A 24,996-nucleotide genomic window follows, 5' to 3' on the forward strand; every position below is an offset into this window, starting at 1 on the left:
ATCTTAGTATCTTCCTTTCTTTATCTTAAAAGTTTTTTAAGATAACACACTAGAAATGGGGGGGGGAACCCTCATTATTTAAATTGAATAAAGAAGATTAAGAAATATTCACAACAAAATTGTATTTATACTATTTAGTGACTTTGCCTTTGAAAGGACCATTGAAACTACTGTATCAAATCTCTTGGGTTTCTTTATAAACCATTCATTTCAGAAAGATTTATCCAGTTGTTTTAAACGGAAAGGTTTTGTAAATCGTAATAGCTAATGGAAAAATGCAAGGTTTTTTTTCTTCTATTTTTCTCACTATCCAAAAAAGCTCCATGTATATCTAGATAAATTTTTAATTTAGAGGGTATATTTGACCTTAAATTTCTGTACTTAAAACAGTTGATGTCAATAAAATACTTAATATTTTCCACTACAAGTACTTGAAGAGAAAATTGCTCTTGATTGGCTGAAATATTGCAGAGTTAAAGGAGCAAAAGCTCTGGCCTAGAAGTCCAGCCACTTAGATTCCAGGTCTGGCTGTGCCGCTGGCCACACTGTGTGCTTTGGGTGAGCCACTAATCCCTCCCTGCCTTAATGATCTCTCTAAGGTGTGGTCTTCTAACACAGAATTTTATTATTCTTCAGAAGCATTGCACTGTAGTAGAAGGAGCTTTTGAGAATGAGTCACCTAAGTGATGCACTCCAATGTTTAGTATTGTTATGCTGCTTTTGTTATCTGAGCCCCAGTTTCCTCCTCTGTAAAATAGGAACAGTAACACTTGCACTCTTTAAATCCTAGGCTTGTTGTGAAAAGAACTTTAAAATGCTGTATCACTAGAGGAAGGGGGATGGTAGTGGCAGAAGGAGGAGGAGTGACTACAAATATTAAATGTGTTTTCAAGTTCACAATAAAAATGAACCAAAAGAGTTTCAAAGCTTTGCTGTTGACATAAAATGTTTCTAGTCTTTTCCTTGGGGGAAAAATTATTTTGAATCAGGCATATATGTTTTGTCTGTTGATTCTTCAGTACTTCCCTTCACAAATGCTTTATTAGGACTTACGATACTAGGGCATAATCTAAAAAAAAAGAAGCCCATGGATTCCACAACCACACAAGGTTTGCAAACTGCTGTTGTAAAAAAGATATACTGTACATAATCAAGTAGAAAAGTAGTGTTGTATAGTGGATAGAGTGATGGTCTTAGAGCCAAGAAGACATAGGTTCAAATCTTGCCTCTGATACTATACACTGGTCATGTGACCCTTGGTTTAACCTCCCAAAGCTCTAGGTAATTCTCAGTTAATCACCAAATATTTATTAAGTACCTACTATGTGCCAGTCAAAAAGGCACAGAGTACAAAGGATTAGTGAAACTGCTTTCTTATAATGAACTTACATTCCAACAGGGTGACAAATACATGTAAAAATATGTATATACAGCATAAATATTAATAAATACACATACTCACATAGCAGCTCAATATAAGGTAAATCAGGAGGGAAGGCACTGATAGTTGGGGGAGATCAGGAAAGACTTCATGTTAAAAATGGTACCTCAGATAACATTTTAAAGAAAAGAGGCACCCTAAGGAGGGAGATGAAAAAAAGGAGTGTATTCCAGATATGGGGGATGGTCATTGCAAAGGCAAGAAGATGGGAGATGGTATGTTGTGAGTGAGGTGTAGTGAGAAGGCCAGCTTGACTGGATGGCGGAGTGTAGAAGAGGGAGATAACAAGTATTAAGCACCAGCTGTGTTCCAGTCACTGCACTAAGCATTTTATAATTATCTCATTTGATAACTATTGATGACAGAGTGCAGGGAAAAAAGATGGGTTGGGACCATATTATATAGATGGGACCATTTTATATAGACCTATAAAAACTGAACAGAGGAGTTTACATTTTATTCTAAAAGAAGAAATAGCAAGCCACTGAAGCTGATTGAATAGTAGTCATATGTACAAAAGAAAATTGCTTCAGCAGAAGTGTGTAGTATGTGCTAGAATGGTTTAAGACTTAAAACAGAAGGAGACTTGCAAAAATCTAGGTGAGAGAGAATGAGGGCCTGAACTATGATGGTAGTTCTCCATATGAGTGGAGAAAGGGGTAGGAGCTGGAGGGAGAATCAGTCAGTCAACAGACATTAAGCACCCATTATGCGCTAAGCACTGAGGATACAAAGAATGGTAAAAAACACCCTGGTCTCGAGGAGTTTGTAGTCTAATGGGGGAGACAGCATGCAAACACCTATATAGAAACAAGATATATACAAGTTAAATTGTAGATAATCTACAGAGGGAAGGCAGTAAGAGAGATTGGGAAAGGCTTCCTACAGAAAGTGGTGTTTTATCTGAGACGTGAAAGAAGCCAGGGAAGTTAACGTGAAGATGAGGGAGAAAATGCTAGGCATGTAGGGCAGCAAGTGAAAATTCTTAGAATCAGGAGACAAGTGTCTAATGTGAAGAAAAGCTGGGGAGCCATGTCACTGAATCACAGAGTATGGGGTGTGTGTGTGTGTGTATGTATGTATGTAGGGGAGTATATAAGATGTGGGTAAGAAAACTACAAAGGTAGGATGGAGCCATAGATGTGGGAGATGTTGTGAAGGGAGAAGCAACAAAAGTTTGCCACTAATTATGTTGGGGGTAATGAGGAGTCTGTGATAATGCCAAATCATAAACCTGAGACACTGGAAGAATAGTTGGAAGAGGGAAGGATTTAGAGGAAAAGAGGACAAATTCAATCTTAGACATATTGAGCACAAAATATCTCTGGCATATTCAGTTTGAAACATTTGATAGGCGGCTGGTAATCCAGAACTGAAGCCTAGGGGGAAGACTTGGGCTGCATAGAAAGGATAATTCAACTCGTGGGAGCTGATGAAGTTACTAAGAGAGTGTGAGTACAGAGGGAAAAGAGAAGGCTCGGGATAGAACCTTGGGGAATAGTCACAGTTATAGGGTGTAATATTGGTGATTAGCCTGCAAAGGAAATTGAGAAGCATTCAGTTGGGCAAGGGGTCAGTCAGGAGAGAAGAGTGTCACAAAAACTCAGAAAAGAGAATATTCAAGAAAACAAGATGGTTTCAAAGTGGTTTCAAAGGCAGCAGATAGTTTGAGAAAGATCAGGACTCTTATGACTCTAATGACCCTAAGTTTCCCAGAAAGTTCCAGACTGCATTGGTAGCAAGAATTTCCTCATCTGGGAGTTCCCCATATCCATGAAATCACAAGTTTAGCCCCTATCTGTATCCAATATTTAAGAACATCCACTATGCAAAGAAATAGTTAATTAAAGTAATAATTCACATTTACACAATAAAGTTACAAAATCCTTTACGTGGTAGATAATTATTCCCATTTTATAGATGAAGAAACTGAGGCTCAGGTCAAAGGACATGTCAAGATTACACAGCTAGTAAGCAGCAAGCCAAGACTTAAATTCATTTTCTTTTGTTTTCAAGTTGAGTGCTCTTTTCATTACCTCCCCAAATTCTCTCCCATATAAAGAATTCAAACCTACTACACAAAATTTTCCTGCTTCTCATCTTAGCTGCACCATATACAAGTTCATGTTACTCCTGTAATTAGACTAAGAAAAAAAGACTATTTTAATCATTTAAATTAAATACATTTTTCTCAAATTATTGTTACAAAGTTTTGAAAAAGCATGGTTTAATGGTTTTAAATAGCATCTCACATACTGTATAATAGAGCCCAGCACAAAGCACAGAGTGCTAGAATTGGAGTCAGGAAGACCCAAATTCAAATCTTTCCTCAGGCACTTAGCTGTATGACCCTGTGCAATCATTTGCTTTTTCTCAGCCTTAGTTCTCTTATGTTTAAAATGGCAGTAATAATAGCACTTCACTGGGTTCTTGTGAGGATCAAATGAGAAGTGTCCTATATTATATAATATAAATTAAATATGTATGTGTTACATATACTAATATATATAAACTATAGATAATGTATGTAAAATGCTTTGCAGACCTTAAAGCAGTATATGAATGTTAGCTGCTCATTGCTGCAATCAAGAGGATTTTCTGTACCTATCATACCTTTCAAGTAGCTCTCCTATGGATTCACTGATAGTAGAATTCTCATTTCCATAGAATATGAACAAAAGAGGTCTGTTGTTATTAGACACTGTGTAAATGAATTTTGTACTCTACATAAATGCATTGGAGAAAGGTTTTTCTGGATTATCTGGATTTAAAAATCTCCAAATTATGCTCAGTGAAAAGAATGATCCATAATGAAACCCTTTTGAATATATTTTACATTTTCTCAACATAAGATGACTTCCTCCTTGATTTGTTAGAATGCCTATATATGTTTTTAAAATATATTAATTTCATTATTTCCCAACTACATTTAAAAAAATTTGCATTCATTTCTTAAAATTTGAGTTCCAAATTCTCTCCCTCCCACCCTCTCAGAATGCCTGTATATCTAGTAATTAAGACAGGTAATCTTCCTTTTTAGAATCAAAGGACTTGGGTTCAAATCCTGGTCCTGTTAATACCTGTTGTGACCTTGGAGAAGTGATTTAACTTCTCTAGGCCTCAGTTTTCTCATCTGTAAAATGGGAGGTGGTATGTAAAATGGGAGATAGCTTAGTGGTATCAAACTCAAATAGAAAAGGGATTGATTCCTTTGACTGCATATTGACTTAGAAAACCATAAATTAACATTATGTTGTATTGTGTTTTTATATATTTTGTTAAACATTTCTCACGTTTTAATCTTGTTTGGGCAAGATTTTGATACCTCTGAACTAGATGACCTCTAGGAGATCCCTTCTAGTTGTAAATCTGTGATCTGATGATATAGTGTTGTACCATTATTGAATATTTCATTTCCTTAGGGTAGGACAACTCCTCTCTTCATTTGTTAGAATTCCAAGGTATTGCCTTAGATGGGTGATATTTCTTTTTAAAGCTGTATTTTATATTATTTTGGTCATATTTTTTGACCTCTAACTGTAATCCATAAAAGAGCTTAAAATGAATGATTCTGACATATTTATGACATTTTAAGTATCAAGGTAAAAAGCTGATTTTCTGTAAAACCCAACAGATAGTTTCACAAATACAGAGTGAACTATTTCTTGTTTAAATGAAATTGCTTTTAGTTAGGAGATTTATTTAAATATCTGTGACTGTAGCACCAAATATATTATTATTCCTCTTCTAAATAAGGAACTAAAATTATGTTTCTTTTGATAAATAGCAGCCTAATGTATGGAATTCTGAGTTGATGGAATTGGAAAAGGAAGAAATAAATTTGGTTCACTTAGATTTCTTTTATTCAATTTTGATATCTCCCCTCTCCTCCCAATAAATTTTAAGGTAATTCCTGGAAAATGGAGTGGTAAAAAGCTATGGTTTCAAAGGGTATGGAGTTACCAAGGGAACACATTTCTTTTGACTTGAGTATATTCTCTCTCTCCAGGGATACCCATAGTGTTAATAATTTTCTGCATGATAATTTTCTTTTTTCACAAACTCTACTAAACTTCATGAAGTTAAGACGCAAATATTGTTTGAAAAATTGTAGCTTAAGAATTTTATATATTTTCTCCTTGAAATACCTACAAAATGCAGCAAATGCTTCTTTCCCCCAAGCCATATGAAGGTGGTAAAGTGAATGAGACTCATTTTTCCATCGCTATGCCCATTGAACAAGACTATAATTTAGAATTCAGGTGTTCTTGAGTTTTCTGTAGTCCTGCTTAACTCTCAGGAGGCATCCTCTTTAACTGTGTTTTTAATCTAGTGCTATCTTCATTTCTGATGGATTTCCTAAGTTCCAAATACAGTCTTAAAAAGGATGAAAAAATAAATGTTGCTCATTGTGCTGTAGACTTTAATCCCTTTTAGATGGAGCTCCCTCAGTGTACCTTTCCTCTTCTACAGGCAGTGATGGTGAATCTCGATGAGGTTAAGGGCTACAAATGGATTTTTGATATAATCTGACTACCCATCATAATGGGCCATCTGTTGTGCTTTCCCTCTTTTCAGTCTTGCATGTGTTTGTCTCCAGTCATTTCTAAATACTGTTCCTTTTTCACCTTCTCAGTTATTATTTTCCCTCAGTTCCCTATTTCTAATTCATCGTTGTATCTTTTTGGCCTTCTTCCTCTTGGTGTCTTCTTCCATTTCCTTTGTTTATCTCCACCTCTGTTAACTTGTGGTATCTATTGGAGCGTATGGATGTCCCTCCCCACTCCCAGTCCCTTGAATCCTAATTCCCCTGGACTTCACTGGACCTCATACCACTTGTTCCAGCATTATGTGCAGTAGGTTTCACCATCACTCCTCTAGGAAAAGAGTGAAGTTGAGCTGTCTCCTTGAGAGAAACACTCTGGTGTTATAGAGCTTCCAGTTCCATTAAAGGAGGGAACTACTGGCAAGAGCTTGACACCTTGGCCTGAAAGAACTACCTTAGCTGCCTGTCATTGGGTGAGCTCCATCAAGAAGGGAAAGGAAGTACTGCAACAGTGAGTACATTTTATTTATTTTCTTTATTAAAGAAAAACATATATATATATATATATATATGTGTATATATATATGTATATATATATATATATATATACACACACACACATATATATATTTTAATGTGAAATAGAGGCTTACATTATTAAGCATCTAGAGCATTTGATAAGGGAAAAGAGACATGGTCTTGCCAGTTGTGGCACACGAGTCACTGTTAGCATAGTCCAACTAATTCCTTCCATGTTTTAGATTTTCCAAATGTAAAATGGAGCACTTGATTGTGGATTACGTTGTTAAAGATTTTACAAGCCTCATGTTAATGATATGAGGTCTTTAATGACACAGAATTCCACATGATTATTTTAACTTAAAGCATTTTTTAAAAAAAGACAAATAGAAATTTGACATATAAAAAGCAAGATTCTTTCTTTTCCCTTCCCAAAGAGTTATTTGATCTTTGTTTGAGTTGATGGTATCATTATCCCTTAAAATCATTCATGTTCCTGACTATTTTGCTGTATACTGCTAAGTAATTATGGCATTAATAAAAATGTTTTACAAAAGGTAGTTCAATGAATCGCAATGTTTCATGTGTAATTCTCTCCAATTCATTGGACTTTAATTTTTCTTTTAAACTGTATTCTCAAGCATTCTGAGTGTTAATACTATATAATGTGTATTGTTTTAAAACTTTAAGGAATGAGCATTTGCAAAATTTCTTGTTGCAGCAACTTATTGGTGCCTTTTCACATAATTTCTACATGAAAAAGCACAGCTGTCATGAATTTTATTATATGCTACTAAAGCAAATACTGTTTTTACTGTCAAAACAGCCTTTAATAAAGACTATGAAACCAAAAAAATCCTGAAAGCAAGTGAATTTTGCAGTATCTGTAGCTATGTGGTAGCTATATTTGCTGTACAGGGAAGGGAAATACTAAACAAACCAAAAGTTTTCCTCATTTTGGTGTTCTTTTCTACATCCAGGCTAATAAAGATATGGTCATCCTTTAAGATTTTTGACACTGACTTTTCAAATTGTTGTTTAAGGACTTTTGAAATCTAATATTCGAGCTGTAGTTAACCATTTTGGTGGCATTATCATGGCTCCATTATCTTTTTATTTTACTGTTACTAACTATTGATGTTATTATCAATCCATCGGGGATGTATATAACCTAAATATTTAAAAATTTGACTAATCCCAGGGTTCAATGAAAGGTATAAGAAAATTATTCCTACTTGTTTTGGAGTCCAGTCAGATAAGAATCTTAACTAGATTATCCATTAAACTACTGGTAAGTTTAGTGGAAGTCATTGGGTAATTTAAGCGGTACATAGTCCTGGTGGTCATTGTTATCTAATAAAAAAGTTGTTACAGTCAAGACTGTAAATGTTTTTATCAGTAATCAAGCCTAATATGGATCAGATACTAAACACTCTAGTTTACTGATACAAATTTATTATTAGCTACACAAAAATCTTTTTAAGCTAGTCTTAAAAATAGCACTGGCCCACATACCCTTAAAAGTAAAAGAATTTTTAAAAGTACAAGATTAAATTAAAAGGCAACTAATAACAAGGTTAGAAGATTTAATAATTACCTGTATTTGGTTTAAACAAATAGGACTAAATAGAACTTGTTGGAAGCTCCAGAGAGGCAGATCTTCAGCTTGACATAGAAGGAGATAACCTAACAATTAGTTGTCAGGAAGTAGAAGAGAATGCATCAGGAAGGAATGACTTTTCCTTCAAGAAGGGTTTCCATTGTAGACTGGTTGACCTTTTGAGAATGTTGTAGAAGAGATTCCTATTCGGGTACAGATAGGAGTATGTGAACTGTGGTCACTGCAATTCTGAGATCCTATGATTCTCTTTAAGCAGGTGAAAGAGATGAAAAATGACAGAGTTCCTGCCCTCATGGTGTTTATAATCTAATGGTAGAGTTTGGAATCTCATAGAGATCCTGAAAAAGGGTACGTGAGGAAGGATAGGGGTAACACCTTATACTCAACTATCCATACTTAGCAGTATGATCTTGTCTATATGATATCCTTCCTAAATTATATTTTCAGGAAATCAGATGCTACCTTCTAGGTCATGTCATCTACCTGAACAACAAGTAGTAGGGAGCAGTAGTATCCAGTTCTAGTCTTTACTTCATAAACCCAAGATTCATAGTCCCTAGTGTGTTGTATTTCCTGCTGTGATGACCACATTTTTGGTGCTGTTTAATGAATGCATCAGGTAAATGTTGTGAGCATTGAATATTTAAAGTAGAAAAGAAGATACAGTGGTACGCATGCTCTAGTGCTTTCAGTTTCCTCTTGTGATCGTTTTCTTGTGTTAATTTGTTTGGAATTAGGAAAGTGCGGTATCATTGTTAAATTTCGTCTCAATGACAACCCTCCCCCCCCCAAAAAAAGAAACAGACTACAAAGCATTCCCCTTTCCCGCTCTCCCCTGCCACACACAAGGTAGCAAAACATAGTGCAACTATTAGCAGTTATACTTTGGTAACTTACTGTTTGTTAAAGTTAAGCTATGTGCTTCAACCTTAACAAGGTGATACCTACTTTATCCATGTGTTTAACCTGGCTACTTGGCCTTTAACATTGACTTTATTTACATATTGTAATCAGTGTGTGGTTTTTTTTGTTTTACTTTGCATCATTTAATATTATGGAATCATAGATTTAGAGTTGGAAGAGGCCTTATATAAAGGCCATTTAATCCAACTCACTCCTTTTGCAGATGAGGGAGCCCAGAGATTGAGTAATTTACTTACTCAAGATTACACAGGTTACAAAGTTACCACTCTAATGAGTGGTAGAGTCATGATTTGAACCTAGGTCCTCTGACTAGAGATCCAGTGTTTTTTTTACTGTACCATACTGTTCATACAGGTCTCCCCATATTTTATGAATTTTTCATACATACATATATATATATATATATATTATATATATATATATATATATATATATATATATATATATATTATATATATATATATGAAATCTATTTCCATACAGTGCTGTTGTTGTCCAGTAGTGTTCTACCCTTTGTGACCCCATTTGGGGTTTTCTTGGCAAAGATACTGGAATGGTTTGCCATTTTCTTCTCCACTTCATTTTGCAGATGAGGAAACTGAGGCAAACAGGGACAAGTGACTTGCCCAGGATCACATAGCTAGCATTTGAGGCCACATTTGAACTCAGTTTCTTCTTAACGCTAGGCCTCACCCTCTACCCACTCCACCACCTAGCTGCTCCCTTTATAATGCTGTGACATTCCAGTTTCATTGGTTTTTTTAATGATTAAATTTGCCTAATTAAAAAAAATTTAATTAGTGCTCACTCTTAAATCTCTTAATGGAATCAAGATTTTAAAAATTTTTTTATCAAAATAAGATAAAAAAGATATGATATCTTTTCATTTTAAAATTTTGAATAATTTTTTTACTCTTATGTAAAAGTGTGACTCTTCCAAATAGACCTATTGATTCTCAAATTTTAAAAATTGATTGAATAGATGCTTTTTAAACATCAAGATGATTTCTAAAAAGCCTTTGGCACAAATAAACTGATATTCCGATTGGTATTTTGCCGGCCAAGATTGCCAATTGTATTAAAGTCAAAGTTAATGCTTACTTTGTACTCATTTCTACTGAAATAGTTCTTATAAATGTAAGATCCTTTCTAGACTACTATTGGGAAGCATTGGAGCTGATAATAAAGAAATTAGAACTGTTAAAAAGTTGTTAATGTGCCAAGTTCTCTTGAATTGTATCCCAGAATTCTTTAAACATCAGCAAGGGAAATAAAATAGAGTTCCTGTTGCATACGTTTGGCAACTTATTAGGAATACAAATAATACAGAGTAGGAAATATGTGTTATAATTCCTTCATGTGGGAAAAGAAACGAGTTATTCAAGAAATCAGAGACTGCTGAGTCTAAATGTCATTATAAAGAAGCTATTACTAATAATAAAGGACCAGATCAGAACTATTTAAAATACAGCTTAGAAATGGATAAGATTGGCTTTCTTAAGAAGGAACATATCTACATTTGCCCATGAGTTTTTCAAAGATTTAAATAAGATATACTTTGAGGAATTCATTTTGTAAAAGTTGAATAGATGTAATTTATGTGAATTTGCCATTATGCAGTACAATGACTATAATTACAATGATGAATGTAAGGGCTGAAAAATTCTGATTTAAGGGCATGAAGAGTGGTCAGAGAAAAGGTTAAAGGTGTATTTGGGATCTCAGTACATATTTGTAGGATCATTTCTATAATCCATTGTTGGATTTTTTACCGAGTTTTTTGAAGCCTTCTCTGTAAAAATAATTTGTGATTTTCAAAAAAGTTTACTTTTTGAGATGAGAACTACTTTAAGTCTAATTCTTATTTTAATACACCTAGCAAAGCTCAGGAGAACATAATTCTGTTTGTTATACACAAAAACACAAAGCTGTGCCCTTGTTTTTGTGACTGTTTTGCCATGGAGCCAATTCCAGGCAAGGTATAGAAGTCAAGAGTAGGTAACATTACATTAGTAAGGATTCTTGTCAGCTGAATCTCAGCTTGTCTCTGAGATAAGCAGAGGAGACAAAGCCAACATTAGCTTTTGAATCCTCTCCATTACCCAGAGTAACACTCTTGTTCTCATCTTCTTTATGAACATTTGTTTTTTAGAAGAAAAATACCCTAATTTAAGCTAACTGCAGGGTGAGAATCATTGATAGTTACTCCCCATCCCCTTTTGTGTTAACAGGGGTATGAGGTTGTTAACCCAAATAGATTTCCAATTGGTAGAATTTCAGATGAATTGGAAAGGTGTTTGAGCAGAGTGTCCTCCCTTAAATCCTCTTGTACTTAGAACAAGTTTCTGGAAAGGTAGATGGAACATTTTTGGCCCTCTAGCTTTCTTCTTCTACCTTGAGGGAGAAAAGGGAAACGACAACAGAGATATGTCGGAAGGTTTTATGAAGTAGGAAGAAGTTGTGAAGAATTAGGAAACCTCTTTAGGAAGAAAATTAGGAACCTTGGAAGAGGAGGATGCAGTCAGCATTTATTAAGGTTCTGCTGTGTGCCAGGAACTCTGCTTAGTGCCTTGCCCTCCAGACGTTCAGAGTCTAATGGGGGAGATGAGCAAACAAAACTGTACGCGTGAGCTGTATACAGGATAAATAGGAAATAATTTACAGGGGGAAGATTAGAAGGATGACACTTGAGTTAGAACTTGAAGGAAGCCAGGAGAAAAGAGATAAGGAGGAAAAGCATTCCAGTCATGGCAGAAAGTCAGAGAAAATTCTCAGAGTGGTGTCTTGTTCATGGAAAGGAAGCCAGCTTCACTGAGTCAAAGGGGAGGGGGGATGGAGGGAGGGAAAGGAAGTAACATTGGGATGAGGGTGATTTTCAGAAGGCTAGAAAGGTAGAGAATGAGGGAGATAGAGAATTTATGGCCCCATCCTCTCCCCCTCCCTCTGAGCTAAAGCAGTAATCCAAAGAAGTAAGGGGGGCTCTGTTTATTCCATCATTCACCTGTTTGCCAGGTGGAGTCCCTGGTCCAACCAATTCAATTCCAATTTTCTTTTTGTCTCTCAAAGGAAGGGAGAACAACTACAGAATAAACTAAGCAAAGGCAGTTCCTAAACCCTAGTGTCTGTGCTCTCCCAATGGCCAGGGGCAAAGGGTGGTCTCTGCTGGAAGACTATAAAGACTTGGTATTTAGAGGGTCTCAGCAGCATTCTGATCTGTCTAGTACCCTCTTCCCCTCCTTCCAGTTGACAGTGAGATTGTTTGGTGTTATTGTGTGAAGGTAGTAGCAATTGCAGTTTTTTACATTTGTTGTTTGCAGTGGATGCCTAATTGCCATACAGTATTACAGCTATTATGCATAATTTTAAATGTTACAGGTTGACTTTATATTTATTTCTATAATACCAAATTCCATTTAAGTATATTTAGCCTTTCATAGTTTATTGTTCTTATAGCATGATTGCACTTCAAAAAATTAGAATCATAACCTTAGAGGGAACAATGATAATAATAATTAAGATTGCTGAGTGTGAAATCATCTTAAAAAGATTAAAAATGTACTAACAATTAGTAACATAAAAAATGTAAGGTAAATAAAAAAAGAACCTTTGTTGATTGTCTAACTTTACATGACTTCATTTTTTTTTGATACCATGCACCCTTCCTCAGTTCCTTCTAACCTGCCTGTTGTCCAACAGATAAAATACAAACTTCTCATCTTCAGTAGTATGTCTTCCACATAGCCTTCTCCAACCTCCCTATTTTCATATATCACAAGATTTCGGAGTTGAAAGGGACCTCAGGTCATCTAGATCAACAAAGATCCTACTCCCCCCCAATTCCTAAATCTTTATGTTAATACAGCAAATAGTCCTCTGGCTTCTACTTGAGGGCCACCAGTTGGGGAGATTCACTACCTTTCTAGGCAGCCCATTTCATTTTTGAATCACTCTAATTATTAGTACAATTTTCCTGCCATGAATTCTAAATGTACATCTTTTCAACTTCTACTTACTGCTTCCAATTCTGCATTCGGGAGCCAAACAGAACATAAGAACTTTTTTTTCAAGAACTTGAAGACAGATATCAGGTCCATGAGCCTTCCCTTCTCCAGACTAAACATTCCTAATTTCTTCAGCCAGTCCTTATGTGGCACATGCTTGAGTTCCTTCACCATTTTGGTTAATCTCTACCTTATCAATGTTTTTTTTCTAAATGGTGGTGCCTAGAATTAAGCATAAGACTCCAGATATTGTCTCACTGCAGCAATCATCACTTCCCCTTTTCATGAAAGCTATGACTTTTTATGCAACTCAAAAGTTCATTAGATTGTTTGGCTGCTATGACAGCAATATGATATGATCCTAGAGGTCACTGAATCAACTTCCTTCATTCTACAAATGAATAAACTGAGACCTAGAGAGGTTCAAGTAGCTTTCCCCCATAGATAAAAGTGACTGAGCCAAAATTCAAACCCAAATCTTTTGGTTCTAAAAGTAGCAGTTTTTACACAATACCAGTTTTTCCACAGTCCAGTTTTCTAGCATGTCAGATTCATTTTAGATCCTGAATTTGACATCTAGGTGTTAGTTAACCCTTTAGCTTTGTGATACCTAAAAATCTAATAAGAATGTCATACATGCCTTTGCCCTTAGCATTGATAAAATGTCAGAAAGCACAGGATGAAGCAGTGATCTGTAGATCTTCCAGCTTGATACGGAACCACTGATGACTCCTCTTTGACTCCAGCTGTTCAGTGCTTCCAAATCCATCTAATTGTAGTATTGTCTAGTCCCTATCTCTGTATCTTTTGCAAAGTAACATCAAATATACTTTATCAAACACTTTTGCCAAAATCTAGGTAAATTGTCTAGCATTTTTTGTAACATACCAGGGTGAGTAATCTTGTCAAAAAAGGATTTAGTTTGACATAACCTCTTTTTTGCTGAAACCATGCTGATCACTGCTTCCTTTTCTAGCACTCTTTAAAAAATACATTCTAAGGAATATTCTTTGTGAACAATATGGCTTATTATAAGTATAAATTGGCTTCCTTATAATTCTAGTTGAGCTAATAACTTTCTGTGGGTTATAAAATATTTACACCATGACCTAGATCTTTTAGAGGCATTGATTTTTTTTAAGAACCTTCACCACACTAATATTTTGATAGCAACTCTCCCAGCTGTATGTCAGTATAGAATCCTTAATGTTAATAATTAAAATTGTCATAGTATGTTTTAAAAACATTTTAATTCTAAACCTAGTGACCACCACTCCATATCCTATCAGTTTGCAATTTCATTTTCCAGTCAGTTTCAGAATTCCGATCAGATTCATATTCTACCTCCTTACCATTTCTTATACCCATTTCCTTTTCTGCATTCACATAGCCACTGTCCTTATTCAGGCACTCATTATCTCTCACCTAGAGTTTTATGCTGGCTCCTAATTGGTCTCCCTGCTTCCAGGCTCTTCTCTTGAATCCATATAGCTGCCAGATTGATATTTGTAAACACACAGGTTTGATAATGCCCCTCCTTTACTAATAAACATGCCCAGTGGCTCCTGTTTTCTTTTTTTTTTCTTTTTTCTTTTTTTTTGGTGATGGGGGTTAAGTGACTTGCCCAGGGTCACACAGCTAGTAAGTGTCAAGTGTTTGGTCTGAGGCCGGATTTGAACTCGGGTCCTCCTGACTTCAGGGCCGGTGCTCTATCCACTGCACCACCTAGCTACCCCTCCTGTTTTCTTTAGAATAAAATATAAATTCCTGGCTTTTGGAGTCCTCTGCTTTGTGACCTCCATACCTTTGCAGAAGTGGTCTCCCGTGTTAGGAATATTCGAATTTGCTCTCTCCTTATCTCCTCATTTTAGAATCCCCAGCATACTTCAGTGCCCAGCTGAGAAACCACCTCTTAAGGCCACTCCTTATCCCTTTTGTTCTTAGCACTTTGTCCTTGAAATTATTTTGTTTAACTTTCTACTCACATATGTCTCTATATATTTTATCTTCCTTGTGGGCAATATAAAGTACTTGGAGAGGAATATTTCATTTTATCTTTGTATCCCCATCACATAGCACCTAGAGATATATACATAGGTGGTGCTTAATAGATGTTGGCTGAATTGATTTACGTTCATGTTGCTTTCTGATTTTTTTTTTCTGTCTTTTACATAGACGTATTCAGTGTGTGTATTGGTCTGATTTTGCTTTCTTCGCTGTCTTACTTCATATGTCTTTTAATATTTGTGTTCCAAATATTTGCTATTTTAATTTTACCAAAATATTCTATCGAATCTGTATCCCTCCTTTGATGCCTTAGCTCAATAACTTAAATATATTTATTTATATGCCATACCACCCTCCCAACCTCCACTTGTAGAGGTAGATTAACTCACTGAGGGAGGTAGAAAAACTGAAGAGAAAAGCATGTGGTGTTGTTTAGTCTCAGGGCCTAGACATTGAATTTATCTGCTCAATCAGAAAATATAGTCTTAGGGGAAAAAAAAACCATACATGGTATTAAAACATTTATACTAAAAAAAACATATATAGTGACAAGGAGCATTTTAAGTAATTTCCAATGGAGGTAAATTTAGAAGTATTATACACTATTTGCTAAAGACTTATAAATGAGTAATAGATGGGAAATCTGGAGAAGAGATATGAGGAGCTTTTTTATAATTATTTGATGGGCTCAATCAAAGCAATTGCTCTTTTAAAAATTTTCTTCCATGTTAAAATATTTATAGTTTCCAAAAAAGACCCTGGAATTATTCCTTCTAAAACCAGGGACAGATTGAAATAAAAATGGTTTTGTTAGAAAAACAATCTTAAAGAATAAAACAAAAGTTAAATAATAACGAGAAAATAGCAGAAGGTGAGTATAATATAGATTTTTTTTGGGGGGGATGTCTCTTATTGACTCATAATTTTACCAAATAGGATTTGGTATTACCAAATAGTATTCTTATTTACTTAGTTACTATTTCTTATAATCATCATTTCCAAAGTAAGTTAAGAAATTTACTTGTAACACATATTAAACAAACTTACTCATCTTTATCCAAGTTTCTAAAGGTAAATACTTCAGGGTAGGCTTTTGTAATTGTGGAGGATCTAATTTGGAAGAATAAGCTATGGATGAGATGACTTCTACCCCTTCACCCCTTCACCCTTTCACTCTAATTAGATTCTCTAGGAAGGCAGGTAGTGATTTATGTACCTATGGAAAGTATGGGAAAGAAAAACTCAGAGTTCTTTGAGTTCTATGAAAAACATCATTCTCCTTGAGAAACTAGTTGACCCATTTCAGTAATTAGTACTAGAATTATTTTTCTGCTTTCTTCCCCAGTGGAACAAAAATGAACATCTCACTAATAAACCCATTTCTCATCCTCTTGTATTTCAGCCAACTCATTCCATCAATCATTAAATGGACTTGTAAAAAAATTAAATTAAATTAAAATTAAATGGATTGTAAAAGTACTTTGCAAATGTAAAGTAACATGTAAATGCTCGTTGATATTGTGGATAGTTTCTGACTATCATGGAATAAGTTGGTGGTAAAATAACATATGGAATAACAATTTATGCAAGAAGTTGATGGTGGAATAATGGGAGTGGAATAATTTAGCCATATTGTAGGCCACAGGATATAGAGGAAGGAAAAGAGGCTCAATACCTATGAAGTTACATACATCATGTAAGAGACGCTTTACAAAGTGCTGCAAATATGCATTGCTCCTGAGGGCTCACTTGCCACTCCTTACCTATGATGGTCGAATTGTTCCCCTAAATCACCTATCCATCCATCACACAGGGATGAAAATATCTGACCATGCCACTCCCTTACTTCACAAACTTCAGTGGCTTTTTTATGTAAAAAATAAAATAAAATACACAACTCTTTAGCCTGGCGTTTAAGCCTGGTTCTCCAGAATCTAACCTCAGCCTGCCTTCCCAACTTTATTTCACTCTATTTCCCTCCCAAACAAACTGGATTTGTCTATTCTGTTCTCAATATTCCAATTCCATTCTTTGAGCAGGCTTCTTCCATGCCTTGATCACACTTCTTCTTTATCTCCCATCTTTTGAAATCCTAACCAGCTGAGGTGCCACTTCTTTCAGGCATCCTTCCTAAATCTCCATTCCAGACCCTTTTTAAAATGATCTCTCCCCCTTCAGAGTTTTCCGGAATACTTTGTCTGGATTTCTCCTTGCCCCTATTATATTTTTCCTTATGTTATGCTTAATTTGTGTGCATGGCCAGATCCCTTTCAGTATAATCTAATAATTATTATTATAACAAACTAACATTTACCATTTGATACTTAAGAGGATCTTTGTGTGGCCATTTCCTGCACAAGTGTAGTTTACAAACCATCTTTACCTGCTTATATTGCATGATTCTTTTCAATGTCCTTCTAGAACTCTCTTTCCATAGAGAATTTACCTAATGGATGAGATGTCTTACTCAGGTATTTAGTGTTCTCTGAATAATCTCATATCACTCAGGCTGGCAGCCTATTATCCCCTCATTTGTTCTTATCTTATCTATATGACCAGCCCTTCTGTGCAGCAAGACTTAGTGGATAGTGTACAATCTGGAATCCAGGCAACCTATTTTTAAATCCCACCTGAAACACTAACTGTGTAACCCTGGACAAGTCACTTAACTAGTCTTGAGCCTCAGTTTCTTATCTGTAAAATGAAAGGATTGAACTAGACAGCTACTGAAGTCCCTTCCAACTCTGAATCTGTGATCCTCTGATCTTTTTTCAACAATATACTTCCTGGATCATATCTTTATTCTTATTGTTCACTAGTAATCATTGGGGATATACTGTAACCTACTTCATGTTTGCCATATGTCTCTCCATTTATCACAGGTTGATTCTATATAGATAATGGAGTTCCGTAATTCACAATCATATAGCATGACCAGGAGGATATTAGTACTGAAATAATGAGTTTTTGTGTCAAGGAATAAATCAAGATTGCTGAAAACCCTTCAATATTTCCCATATACAATTTGTGTTGTATTTGGGAACTCACATTTGAATAAATGCTTTTAAAAAGTACTTTCTTCTTAGCAAGTCCTTGAGGTGGGTAGTGCAATTACTATCATTTCCTTTTTCCATATGAATGAATTTAGACTGGGAAAGGTAGAGGGACCTGACCAGGAACACTAGTGTCTGATTTGATTTTAATCTCATCTCACCTGACTGCTTGTCTAGCATTTTTTCCACTTCATTACATTGCTTTCAGTTATAATCCCTTTGACAGTAGATAATTGTGTTGTTTTTCATCTTTGTATCCTAGGGGCCTGGAGATACCAAGTTGATACATGAAGTACCTGCATGGAGTGGGTATTTCATGGATACTTTTTGAAGGAATGAATGAGAGATTTTCAGATTATGTAACACATTCTTTTATCTGAATTACGTAATGAACGTTGTAGAACCCATTGAAGTAGATTTTTTTTTCTTATCTAAAATATGTAGTGTTCTTTTTGATGTTTTATTAATAGTTGGGAGGATACTTTATATTAATCCTGTTTATATAAGCTTTGTGACATTATTTTTATTATCTCATCTATAATTAGTCCAATTCTTTCCTCCTACTTGCACAAAGAATAACAAAACATTCGCCAAAACCTTACTGAGGCAAATGCCTTTCTTCAGCAAAACCTGTGGTCAGAGCTCCTAACTGCTTACAAATGTCCTTGAAAGCAGCTGTTATTCACTCTGGCCTTCAAATCAGGAATACACAACCCAGAGTACCCTACCAAATTAATTCAATTCCTTCTCCCCTTCTTTAAACCAAGCTATGTCCTCATTTCCTGCTCATCCATGTTTTTTTTTAATTGTTGCTATTTTTTGTAATTCATTGCATAATGAAGAAATGTTTCTGTAGTAGAATTCTTAAAATGCAGCTTTAATACGAAGTTCTGAAAGAATGGGAGAACATTTTGAATATTAAGATCTCTTTATCTCTTTAGAGTAAACTAGATTTTTCAAAAAAAAAATGAAAGAACTGAGTTCCTTTATACTAATAGTATTGTCTGCTACAGTTTTAAAAACTCACATCCTTTTTCTTTATGTATAACTATTAGCCTTCAAGACTTTTTAGATTCCTTCAGTTTGTAGCTGCTTTTAATAAATTGGCAATTTCTATTCTGGCTCTGATGGAAAAGCCTTTCAGCTTTCCCCGTTTTGAATATACCTGGTTTGACATTTCTGGGATTCTGGTAAAAGCTGAGGTTTTCACATAATATTTTACCCTATAAAGGAACCTCTCATTTTTAACAGTGTGTCTTAGAAAGATTGTCATGTCATCATTTAAGGATAGCAGAAAATTTGAATATTATATTCTTCAAGCAAAGGACTATATCACTGATTGTGGTACCACAAAAAACTTTGTTATTCTCCATGATTTCTCATCGGGGTTATAGAAATTGACATAGTGATAATCATTGACCTCACAGTGTTTCCTCTGTCTCAGTGTATTTATAGGACTTGAGGCAAAGAATATACTTCACCAGGTATAAAAACAATGATAATAATATCTAACATTTATATATTGCTTACTATGTACCAGGTACTTTGCTAAGCACTTTACAATTATTATCTCATTTGATCCTCACAATGATCCTGGAAGATGCTATTATTATCCCTATTTTACCAATGAGGAAAATGAGGCAAATAGATTTAACCCCTTTAGTGACAAAAAGTTGCTATAAATTCTAAAAATCCTTTTGTTTGGTTTGTAGAATAATTCCTACTCAGCATTAATGAAATTGAAAAAGGATCTAAATAACTTAAAAATTGATAATCAAATTAATTAATTTTATTTTAGGATGATTTCATATCTAACCTGACATAGGCCTTCTGTCCTTGCTCAGCCACAGCAGGGTATTAGGAAAATACGTTATCTTTGAACACTGAGTACTACTATACACACAAAATCAGTCAGCAAATATTTCTTCAATGATCATTTATAATTAATTGTAGAATATAAAATTTGACCTAAAAAGAAAATCTTATTAAGAGTTTATCATTAAAATGACAGATGCTGCAAACAAAACCTAGAAATTTAATATAATTTAAAATGTGGTATATTTAGTATTTATTCATGTCTTCTTTAGTGTGGTCACTGCTTCCACTTAAGGGATAGTGTTTGAGAAAAGAGAAATTAAAAAGTTCAAGCTTGTGTGTATATGGAGGGAGATTTGTAGTTATTCTCTTCTAAGAACTAGGCAGGAGGATGTAGTGGTCCAAGCCTGACTCAGACTGCCTATTACTACAGGTTTGAGATTGGAATGAAATTATGCTTGTAGAATATCTGACAGTCAACAGTGTGTTTCATGTCAGCATAAGTACCAGAAATATGTCTGGGACTATGAGAAAGGTGATATGTGCAACAACTTAGGACGACTACCCTTATTTCCAGTCCCCTAAAATACTTATGTATCTCTTAGTTCATTGGGTTAACTTTACAATCATAGTTTGCAGTACATTGAACTGAAAATTCATGAAACAAATAGAGTTTAAGTGTATTTTTCCGATGAATACTTGTTACTACACTCACAAATTTATATGTTGTCTCACTGATATATTTTTTATGACATTTGCTCAATTTTTAAAGGTAATTATTTGATTTAAGGGCAGGATATTCAAACAGGTTAATCATACAAATCAAGTCAGAGTATTTTTAGCTTTCTGTTTTTGATATTTGATTTTCTCTCTGATATAGCTAATGGAAATTCAGCTTTCATGCTAATAAGGCACTATAACTTTTACTTAATAAAAAATGTTTTAAGGAATATTCCACTGCTAATTTTTCTTTTCTTGTTGAACCCTCTATGTTTCTTTCCCTTGGAGTGAAAGAAAAATAATAAACCTATTGAAAAGTGACATTCTTAATTCAAGTGATACAGTTTACTTTACACAAAAGCTATGCCAAAAAATTTTCACATGATCTTATGCTGTAAGGATGAGTGTTGTCTTAGAAAGTTACAATTATGTATAGATAAGATTTTAGACCAGGTTTTTTTTTCCCCCTTTTAACTTGCATTATAATTGCAGAGATGTTATGTCTTCATTTCTAATTGATTCTTGGTTCCTTAATATTTGATTTTCCTTTTCTTCTAAGCTAGTCTTTCTTTTAAGCTAGTCTTTCTGTCAAGAGAAATTAGAATATCATTTTTAGGACCAAAAAGAACCATAGAAATTAGTAGCTAATGATTTAAATAAACTCTCAAGTGTACTATAGGAACTTGCTACTTAAAAGAACTCTGTAGGAATCCTTTTTATAAAATATAGCTTTTGTAACATAATTATCTTCTCATTTGTATTTTATAAGTTTACATTTTCACATACAGAATTTTTCTTAAAATAGAACATAACCACAGTGAATTCCTTATTTCACTATCTGATTACAATACTCCTAGAGATTTTAAATGGAAAAATTTGATTAATTTTGATATGAAAATGCCAATGTCTTTCATTTTATTGTTCTCAGAGCTTCAGATAAGTAAATTACAGATCTAATTATTATAAAACTTACTAACTTATGCTTAATTTTCAGTGTATGAGCCTTTTTTTTAAGCTCATGTTTGTATCTATGGGCTAGAGCAACATATTTTATTTTCAGGTAGATATAAATTTATATTCTTAGATAAAACAATGAGCAGCACTTAAAATTGAGGAGTTAATTTTTTTTAATTTAATAGTAAAATAATAACAGCTGATATTCATGTACTATTTTGTAGTTTATATTATCTCATTTGATTCTTATAGTAACCCTATAATGGAGTACTTTAGTTATTATTGTTCCCATTTTACTAATAAGAAAATTAAAACTCTAGAAGATTGTGACTTGCCCACAGCTACACAGTCATAGGCTTTTTGATCATCTAGTTTGCCTCTTCTACAGATAAGAAAACTCAGAGAGGTGATGTGTTTTACTCAGAGTCCCACAGGAATTTGAATCCAGTGCCTCTGACTATAAATCCAGTATTGTTTTTAAGTGGCAGAGCAGGCATTTGTAGTCAGACCATTTGTTTCCAAATCCAATGCTTTTACTACTACACCATAGCTGTCTCCCCACATGCCTATAAGTACACTAATTTATCACTCTAAAGTATTATCAAATACCTCATTCATGTTGACAGTCCAAGTAATACAGTTTAATTCATGTATCTTTCTTAAGCAAAGCTATTTAGTCAAATGAGGACCAGTATTTATGCTAATGAGAACTTTTCCATATCCACCAGTTAGATCTGCCCATCATGTTTAAGAACAATCAGACTGTGATAGTGATCCTTTTCCTAATACTTTCAAGTTTTGACCCTTCTAATAAAATGAAGCAGTACAATAGTTAATCCCAAGTAGTAGATAATGCCAAAAATCTTTTTTAATTTTGGTCTTAGAATATGTGATCTTTTAAAAAATAAATTTTTGTCCCCGAAGTTTTAGTCTAGTTTTAAGCTTTAATGGCTTATCTTAGTCCAGCTTTAAGCTTTCCTAGCTATTTTAAGCTGTTAAATAGCTTAGTTAATAGCTATTATTAGAATTTTATTTAAAAAACTAGAGGTATTTTAAGCTGGTAAGCTTAAAACTGGACAAAGACTTTGGGGACATCCTTTATATTGTCCTAATTTTGTTTTAACCCTATGTGGCTTATGAGATAATGTATGTAAAGTACTTTGCAAACCTTGTTATGTATTGTTATTATTATATTAAATGAATCTGTGTTTCCTAAGTATATGGTAATTAATGGGGGGATGAGGAATGAAGTCAGGTTTATTAAAAATTTACAGTGGATAATCTATCTAGTAAACAATATACATACAATAATATTTCCAATGAAATATAGATTTGAAGGAATTGTTTTATTCAGAATTCTTGGGATAATCTTTGAAAGAAATGATTGAAAGCAGAGAAGATAACAGACCCACTAAGTTAGCTGCCATGCATGTTTATGTAAATTTCCAGTTATATAAATTCTATAAAAATAAAAGATTGATACAAAAAAAAATTTAGATCCACTTCAGAGAGAATTTTGCACAATACAAAACACAAAGTGAAAGTAGATAATTACTTGTTGGGGATATTGTAGAAAGGGTTCACCCTTTGTTGATTTCTGAGGTCTCATCCATTTCTAGGATTCTTTGATTCTGTAAGTAGCCTTAAGGCCTTTTAATATAAAGTGCTAAAGAAAAACATTTCTCTAGCACTTTATGGATTATGAAATACATCATCTCATCATCTCATAAAATACATTAATATATTTAGATACATCATATCATTTGACCCACAAAGTGCTTTCCTGCAAGGTAGATAATTCAAATATTATTGTCTGAAATGTAAGTATCATAGGGTTTAGAGCTGGAACGAACCATCAAGGTCATCTGATCTGGTGTAGTTTTATAGATGAGGAGGGTGAGGTTCATCTCTCTTGTTTCCTCCTGACTCCTCCACTTTACTTCTACCTGCTACCTTGCCCTTCTATTACTTAGCCTACCCCCTTCCAAGGATCCCTGCCCTGTCCTCCAATTCCCATAAATCTAAACACCCTTTTATAGATTCCTATAACCTATTCCCTTACCCTCTGCTCTAGAGATCCCTCCCTTGTCCTCTCCCCCCTTCCTATGCCCTCACCATTTTATTTCTTCTAAATTTAGGAGACTTTTATACTCTTGTAAATATATATGTATTGTTCCCTCTTAAACCCAACCCCGAGGAAAGTAGTACCAGAGCTACCAGCCCTCCTCCCCCATCTAATTCCCCTGTATCAATTCTTCCTCTTGCACCTCATTTGTATAACATTTTTACTCTTTTTAACTGCTCCTAAATGGTTTTACTTTTTAAAGTCATATCATACTCAGGTCTACCCCAATCTTTCTTATAAGCTGCCCAAATCCTAAACAGTAAGCGGTCTGTCTTTATCGAATCCCTTGTAGTAAGTCTTTGGTATGAATTTTGTGTTTTTTTAACAAAATCTTGGAAGTCTGACAGTTGATCAAATGTCCATTTCTTTTTTCATTCAGGATTATTCTTAACTTTGCTAAGTGTATTTTCAGCCTGAGCCCCAGTTCTTTTGCTCTTTGATATATGGTGTTCCAAGACCTGCAGTCCTTTAATGTCTCAGCTGCTAGGTCTTGTGTGATTCTAATTGTGGCACCATCATATTTAAATTGGTTTTTTTTCTTGTTGCTTTTAATAGTTTATCCTTGAGCTTGGGGTTTTGGAATTTGACTATAATATTCCTATGAGTTTTCCTCATAGGATCTCTTTTAAGTGGTGATAGATGTTCTAATGCTTCAGGACAATTTTCTTTATTCTTGTTCTCATTTTTTTCCCTCCATCTCTCTCATTTGATTTTTAAAGTTCTTCTATGAATTCTTTTTGGACAGGTGACCATTTGACATTGCTCATTGGGATAGAAGGGGGTTTCTTTGCTTCGATATCCTCCTCTAAAAATGAGCCCTGGTCTTTTCTCTATTCCCATAATAGCTTTCTATGATTGGATTCTTTCTCCTTTGCCTTTTCATATTTTTGTAGTAATAACTTAATTTTTGTAATCACTTCTAGCCCTGGGATACAGGGGATGGTGCCTCTTGCCCCAGATCCTCAGTTATCTCCTCTAACCTGGAACCAAAGCCAAACCTCCAGCCTCCTGTAAGTACCCACAGTCAGGGGCCTTCTGCCCCACTGCTTCTGCACTCAACTGGCTTGTTTTCATTCCTTCTCACCCCTACTGCTCTCCGAAGCACGGCTGGGTCTAGCGTTCCTTGTCAGTAGAGACTCCTTTGATCTTCCTGGGCTCAGACAGCCAACTCTCCTCACTATCTGGGATAAAAGTTCCTGTAGCTGGGGCCCAGGCAGCTTCCCAAACCAGCTAACCCCAGGGCTTGCCGCTTGCTGTGAACCCTAGCCTG

The 24,996-nt window shown here is 34.7% G+C and overlaps 1 protein-coding gene across 3 annotated transcripts in view; it reads left to right on the plus strand.

The window, feature by feature from the left end:
* TDRD3 (tudor domain containing 3) overlaps positions 1-24,996 on the plus strand; it is a 196,667-nt gene that overhangs the window by 151,892 nt on the left and 19,779 nt on the right. The window contains exon 13 of one of the 3 annotated variants that reach the window (XM_078147647.1): positions 24,650-24,736. The exons of the other annotated variants lie outside the window; for them this stretch is intronic. Within the exon in view, the coding sequence (XP_078003773.1) occupies positions 24,650-24,736 (87 nt within the window). The remainder of the gene's footprint in view (positions 1-24,649; positions 24,737-24,996) is intronic. 3 annotated transcript variants of the gene reach the window in all.

The sequence above is a fragment of the Phascolarctos cinereus genome, unplaced genomic scaffold (genome assembly GCF_003287225.1).
Source record: "Phascolarctos cinereus isolate Bilbo 61053 unplaced genomic scaffold, phaCin_HiC Scaffold_7;HRSCAF=346, whole genome shotgun sequence".
NCBI classification, from domain to species: Eukaryota; Metazoa; Chordata; class Mammalia; order Diprotodontia; family Phascolarctidae; genus Phascolarctos; species Phascolarctos cinereus.